The following is a 6,731-nucleotide window of genomic DNA, read 5'->3' on the forward strand; positions in this document are numbered from 1 at the left end:
AATTCTTATTTACAATGACATCCTACCAAAAGGCCTCCTGCGGGGACGGGGGCTGGCGGACGGGGGACGGGGGCCTGGGATTAAATATAAAACATATGGAGGTAAAAGCAAGTGGAGCAAATGAAAGAGGGAAACAAGATAAAAGGCTTTGTTTTTATCACACACAGAGGACAAGCTAAACAGGGGTCCCGCTCTTCTAACATCTCTCATGGCCCCTGGAGCTCAGGGCCAGCCGCTCTGGGCCAGCACAGCTGAAACTCTCATGGCCCCTGGAGCTCAGGGCAAGCCGCTCTGGGCCAGCACAGCTGAAACTCTCATGGCCCCTGGACCCCAGGGCCAGCCGCTCTTGGCCAGCACAGCTGAAACTCTCATGGCCCCTGGACCCCAGGGCCAGCCGCTCTGGGCCAGCACAGCTGAAACTCTCATGGCCCCTGGACCCCAGGGCCAGCCGCTCTGGGCCAGCACAGCTGAAACTCTCATGGCCCCTGGACCCCAGGTCCAGCCGCTCTGGGCCAGCACAGCTGAAACTCTCATGGCCCCTGGACCCCAGGGCCAGCCGCTCTGGGCCAGCACAGCTGAAACTCTCATGGCCCCTGGACCCCAGGGCCAGCCGCTCTGGGCCAGCACAGCTGAAACTCTCATGGCCCCTGGACCCCAGGGCCAGCCGCTCTGGGCCAGCACAGCTGAAACTCTCATGGCCCCTGGACCCCAGGTCCAGCCGCTCTGGGCCAGCACAGCTGAAACTCTCATGGCCCCTGGACCCCAGGGCCAGCCGCTCTGGGCCAGCACAGCTGAAACTCTCATGGCCCCTGGACCCCAGGGCCAGCCGCTCTGGGCCAGCACAGCTGAAACTCTCATGGCCCCTGGACCCCAGGGCCAGCCGCTCTGGGCCAGCACAGCTGAAACAAAAGACTAACTAACGAGGCGACAGGTCCTACATATCCTGACCAAAAACGAGGATGATTCCAATCAGGGCAAAGCCACACCCAAACAGAACCAACCTCAAAATTGAAATCCAAAACGAAACCGAACAAAACCCCAAAGACTATAACACCAGGCACTGACTGACTGACTGACTGACTGACTGACTCACCTCCCACTGTAGATGAGACGGAATGTTCCTGATCTGGATCTTCCGACTCCTGCAGAGATGAGAGAGGAGGAGGGGATAAAGATTAGTTAACAGCTCAACCACAGGGTCAAACAGGAGAGAATCCCACTAACTCTGTCCTCCCCGTATTGTGGAGAATCCCACTAACTCTGTCCTCCCCGTATTGTGGAGAATCCCACTAACTCTGTCCTCCCCGTATTGTGGAGAATCCCACTAACTCTGTCCTCCCCATATTGTGGAGAATCCCACTAACTCTGTCCTCCCCGTATTGTGGAGAATCCCACTAACTCTGTCCTCCCCATATTGTGGAGAATCCCACTAACTCTGTCCTCCCCGTATTGTGGAGAATCCCACTAACTCTGTCCTCCCCGTATTGTGGAGAATCCCACTAAGGATGCAGGAGATCAACAACAACAGCCAAGGAAGCAGGTCAAACACACAGGCCTCTGGAACCATAGAATTAGTATGATTCTAGAATGATCCATTGTAATTCTATGTCTGGAACTAACATCATACTACGGCAGACCTGACTAGCTCATGTGACACCAACCCCAACTTCACATGGACAGAGAAAATAACAATCCATTACAACAAGCAGGGATTGAAATGGCATGTGGTGAAATGAACTTGACAATCATTTCCCAAAAGTTTCACCACAAATCCACCATAATTACTGTCATAACAGTATTGAAAATACATACAAAAATATACAAATGTTTTCCTATTTTACCAAATCAAAGTTGAAAATCAGATGCTCACTTTTCTCTAACATTTTGATCAAGTCTGAAAGTAGTGAGACAGAAATAGATATCAATACACATGAAGACAGTGTGGCGTGCCATGCCATGTGCTTATTCCAGGGAGTGGCATAGAAGTGAACATAGGCAGCATTGATGCGTCCATGACACAGGCCTGCAAATCATACGGAGACAGTCCTCTAAGCACTGGTGCAAAAGGAAGGTTTTTGAAAGGGCTACACAAGATATATATATATATATACAGTATATATATACAGTACCAGTCAAACGTTTAGGACACACCTACTCATTCCAGGGTTTTTCTTTATTTCTACTACTTTCTACATTGTAGAATAATAGTGAAGACATCAACTATGAAATAACACATATGGAATCATGTAGTAACCAAAAAAGTGTTAAACAAATCAAAATATATTTATATATAAGGGCTATTTGACCAAGAAGGAGAGTGATGGAGTGCTGCATCAGATGACCTGGCCTCCACAATCAGCCAACATCAACCCAATTGAGATGGTTTGAGATGAGTTGGACCGCAGAGTTAAGGAAAAGCAGCCATCAAGTGCTCAGCATATGTGGGAACTCCTTTAAGACTGTTGGAAAAGCATTCCAGGTGAAGCTGGTTGATAGATTGCCAAGAGTGTGCAAAGCTGTCATCAAGGCAAAGGCTACTTCTAAAATCTAAAATATATTTTGATTTGTTTAACACTTTTTTGGTTACTACATGATTCCATAGTCCATTGACATCTTCACTATTATTCTATAATGTAGAAAATAGTACAAATAAAGAAAAACCCATGAATGAGTAGGTGTGTCCAAACTTTTGACCTCAGATCCTCAAAAGGTTCTACAGCTGCACCATCGAGAGCATCCTGACTGGTTGCATCACTGCCTGTTATGACAACTGCTCAGCCTCTGACCGCAAGGCACTACAGAGGGTAGTGCGTATGGCCCAGTACATCACTGGGGCCAAGCTTCCTGCCATCCAGGACCTCTACACCAGGCGGTGTCAGAGGAAGGCCCTAAAAATTGGCAGAGACTCCAGCCACCCTAGTCATAGCCTGTTCTCTCTGCTACTGCACGCCAAGCGGTACCGGAGTGCCAAGTCTAGGTCCAAATGGCTTCTTAACAGCTTCTACCCCCAAGGCATAAGACTCCTGAACAGCTAATCAAAGGGCTACCCAGATTATTTGCATTGCCCCCCCTCTTTTTACTCTGCTGCTATTCTGTTTGTTATCTATGAATAGTCACTTTAACTCTACCTACATGTACATAATACCTCAATTATCTCGACTAACCGGTGCCCCCGCACATTGACTCTGTACCGGTACCTCCTGTATATAGCCTTGCTATTGTTATTTTACTGCTGCTCTTTAATTATTTGTTACTTTTTTTTTTTTACTTATCTATTTTTTTTTAACCTGCTCACAAAAAGGTCTGTGCACAGCCCTGTCCCTGGCCCTGCCTTGGCCCTGGCCATGTCAGAGGGGTATTCTGCATGCAGGAGAGGCTACCAGCATTGGAGAGATGGGGGAAGAAACACATAAAGCAGAGGTCACGTATCCTTCCCAAACAAGGGGTTTGAATATTTACCTTTATGTCAAACAATGCAGTCTTTTGGAAATCCCTGAGGTGGTGCATGAGGAAGGGAATTGTTGCTTCAAACGTGATCATGTCGAGGACGTGATACCGTTTTTTCACGCTATTGCGCCATTCAGTTGACATTATCATTCATTCCAACAGGCCCAAGCAATAGGTCTACAGATATTACTGTTAGATCTAACTATAGACCATTAGGTATCAACTAAATGTTTGAGCCAATTAATCAATCATTGTTTCTGAGGCAATGAATCAATCAGTGTTTCTGAGCCAATGAATCAATCAGTGTTTCTGAGCCGATGAATCACAACCAACTCCAAAAAAACAGCACACAAAATGAACTACAAAGTGTTGACAAATGTATGCATATGTGTTTATCATCTAGTATTTGTATGGGCCACCTAAAACCAGGAGTAGACTCTGAACATAGTATTTGTACGGGCCACCTAAAACCAGGAGTAGACTCTGAACATAGTATTTGTACGGGCCACCTAAAACCAGGAGTAGACTCTGAACATAGTATTTGTACGGGCCACCTAAAACCAGGAGTAGACTCTGAACATAGTATTTGTACGGGCCACCTAAAACCAGGAGTAGACTCTGAACATAGTATTTGTACGGGCCACCTAAAACCAGGAGTAGACTCTGAACATAGTATTTGTACGGGCCACCTAAAACCAGGAGTAGACTCTGAACATAGTATTTGTACAGGCCACCTAAAACCAGGAGTAGACTCTGAACATAGTATTTGTATGGGCCACCTAAAACCAGGAGTAGACTCTGACGATAGTATTTGTACGGGCCACCTAAAACCAGGAGTAGACTCTGACGATAGTATTTGTACGGGCCACCTAAAACCAGGAGTAGACTCTGAACATAGTATTTGTACGGGCCACCTAAAACCAGGAGTAGACTCTGAACATAGTATTTGTACGGGCCACCTAAAACCAGGAGTAGACTCTGAACATAGTATTTGTACGGGCCACCTAAAACCAGGAGTAGACTCTGAACATAGTATTTGTACGGGCCACCTAAAACCAGGAGTAGGCTCTGAACATAGTATTTGTACGGGCCACCTAAAACCAGGAGTAGACTCTGAACATAGTATTTGTACGGGCCACCTAAAACCAGGAGTAGGCTCTGAACATAGTATTTGTACGGGCCACCTAAAACCAGGAGTAGACTCTGAACATAGTATTTGTACGGGCCACCTAAAACCAGGAGTAGACTCTGAACATAGTATTTGTACGGGCCACCTAAAACCAGGAGTAGACTCTGAACATAGTATTTGTACGGGCCACCTAAAACCAGGAGTAGACTCTGAACATAGTATTTGTATGGGTCACCTAAAACCAGGAGTAGACTCTGAACATGGATTACAGCATTCACTGAGGCCATTGAAACAGGAAGTGCTACGCTTCGCCCATTTTATATATAATAAATGTATAAAGTGTTATTCCATTGCATTTACATCAAAAATGTTATATATAAAACTACTTGTGGACTGATACAAATACTTAGATAATATATGCATTACTAACAAAACAAATCAACAGAAACAACATGTCACTCCGTTACACAGCTATGCTACAGGTTTGAGGACGGTTGGCCCAGCGTCGTCCGGGTTTGGCCGGTGTAGGCGTCATTGTAAATAAGAATTTGTTCTTAACTAACTTGCCCAGTTAAATAAAGTTTCAATACAATAAAAACAAAACAGACAGCGACAACAGACAGATAGACCAGGTGATCAGATATAAAGAAACATGAATAAATAAATAAAATTACCTTAGCTTTTTGGGAACAGAGTAGTCTACCTCAAGCACCTTCCCATGTAATTCAACTTTCCCTGTAAGGATGAGACGAATATGACATTGTTAACAATGTAATATTGCATATGGCTACTGTAGCATGTTGCCATTGACAAGACTGATACTGTCAGCAATAAGGGTCTGCTTTTCTTTGTAAAGAATGTAAGATTAGAGGTGAGCCTTAGAGAGAGAGGAATGCCTTGCTCTCTATGGCTATGTGTTCTTTACGTCCATACATCTGTGTTTCTGTGTAGAACTACTAACTCCGACATGTTTCCCTCTTCTTGCAGCCTTGTCTTAGTGGCCTGGCGCAGCTCAGAATAAGCCTCTCACCTCGTCCCCCCCTGCTACCTGTTTATTCGTTCTTATCTCCGGACCCCCATCACCTACCTTTAAGACACCTCGTAAAAACATACCCAGGCATCATAGGAACATGGCTTTGACACATTCTCTACGGTTACTTTGGTCGGTTCTTTTCAATAAAATCAAGAAAAATATACTGAAAAATAATGATGCCTACCCGAACATCAGAGCATCCCGTGCATTCCAATGGTTGATTACAAAGTAGCGCCCCTCTGTCATTTCCAAAATAGAACTGTTATGCGATAATTACGTTACAATGAGTCCTGTTTTAGTTACGCAGGGATGACATTTGTGAGTGTGTATGATCTGTAATTCGCGATATATTTGTTTGACCATGACGGAGTGAGTGCGAGTCAACTCTGCCACCGATGCAACAGCGCGTATCCAATACAGTCCCGAGCCAAAAACTGGCAAGGTAATAATTATTATTTATCATTTATTTTCCCAATAATTGTTTTGAGCGTTTCAGCCCAGTCGCGGAGACATTCCTGCATCAGCCCCTGCAGATAGACACTTACCAGAGAGTGTCTCAATAGCTTTTATGGCCCAGTTTTGGTCGGGGAAGTCCACAAAAGCATAGCCGGATTTGAGCAGAACCTGCCCGGCCCCAGGAAGCTTCTTCTCGCCAAAGAGCTGCTTCAAGTCCTCGACAGTGACCAAAGGACTCAAATTCCCCACATATAGTTTGTTCATGATCTTAAGGCAAATCTTTGATATGGAATCAAATCACAGGGAAATGAAATTCAACTGTAAAGTATTTTTTTTAAATAAGAAAATACAAAATAAAATAGAAAAATCTGGCAGAAAAAAGCAATCACCCCCCCAGATGCAGTCGACCCCCAGCTCGAAATGTGCTCCTGGACAAACTATTTTTACTGGGATTGAAAAGTGTCGTTACGACGCCACTCTGGAGCCAACAAGCGCCGCCTCTAAATACAATCTGAGTGAAAATAGAAAAACAATTGTTTGGAGATGTTTGTTGGACCGGAGCATCAGCGCTTCCACATCGTGGCCAGCAGGCAGGTATAAAGGTGGCATCAGGACCATATGGAAGGTTAACCAGGGGTTGGATCAGTAGCGCCTGGAGGGGTTAAC

At 45.2% G+C, this 6,731-nt stretch overlaps 1 protein-coding gene across 1 annotated transcript; it reads right to left on the reverse strand.

The window, feature by feature from the left end:
• Positions 1-807: 807 nt before the first annotated feature.
• Positions 808-6,492, reverse strand: LOC120038877 (insulin-like growth factor 2 mRNA-binding protein 2). The gene is made up of 3 exons (XM_038984461.1): positions 6,155-6,492; positions 5,251-5,311; positions 808-1,142 (listed from the first exon to the last, which is right to left on the reverse strand). Exons 1-3 carry the CDS (start codon positions 6,327-6,329, stop codon positions 1,046-1,048), a joined length of 333 nt encoding a protein of 110 aa, XP_038840389.1. The 5' UTR covers positions 6,330-6,492; the 3' UTR covers positions 808-1,045.
• Between the last annotated feature and the right edge of the window lie 239 nt (positions 6,493-6,731).

This window comes from Salvelinus namaycush, unplaced genomic scaffold, assembly GCF_016432855.1.
Source record: "Salvelinus namaycush isolate Seneca unplaced genomic scaffold, SaNama_1.0 Scaffold242, whole genome shotgun sequence".
In the NCBI taxonomy this organism is placed as follows: Eukaryota; Metazoa; Chordata; class Actinopteri; order Salmoniformes; family Salmonidae; genus Salvelinus; species Salvelinus namaycush.

What these genes read in the sequence shown, in the direction of transcription:
- LOC120038877 (XM_038984461.1), bottom strand. Translation starts at nt 6,329, where the DNA reads ATGAACAAACTATATGTGGGGAATTTGAGTCCTTTGGTCACTGTCGAG. An exon ending in AGCTATTGAGACACTCTCTG is followed by an intron (nt 5,312 to 6,154) that starts GTAAGTGTCTAT and finishes TCATCCTTACAG; the next exon opens with GGAAAGTTGAATTACATGGG. An exon ending in TCTGTTCCCAAAAAGCTAAG is followed by an intron (nt 1,143 to 5,250) that starts GTAATTTTATTT and finishes TCATCTCTGCAG; the next exon opens with GAGTCGGAAGATCCAGATCA.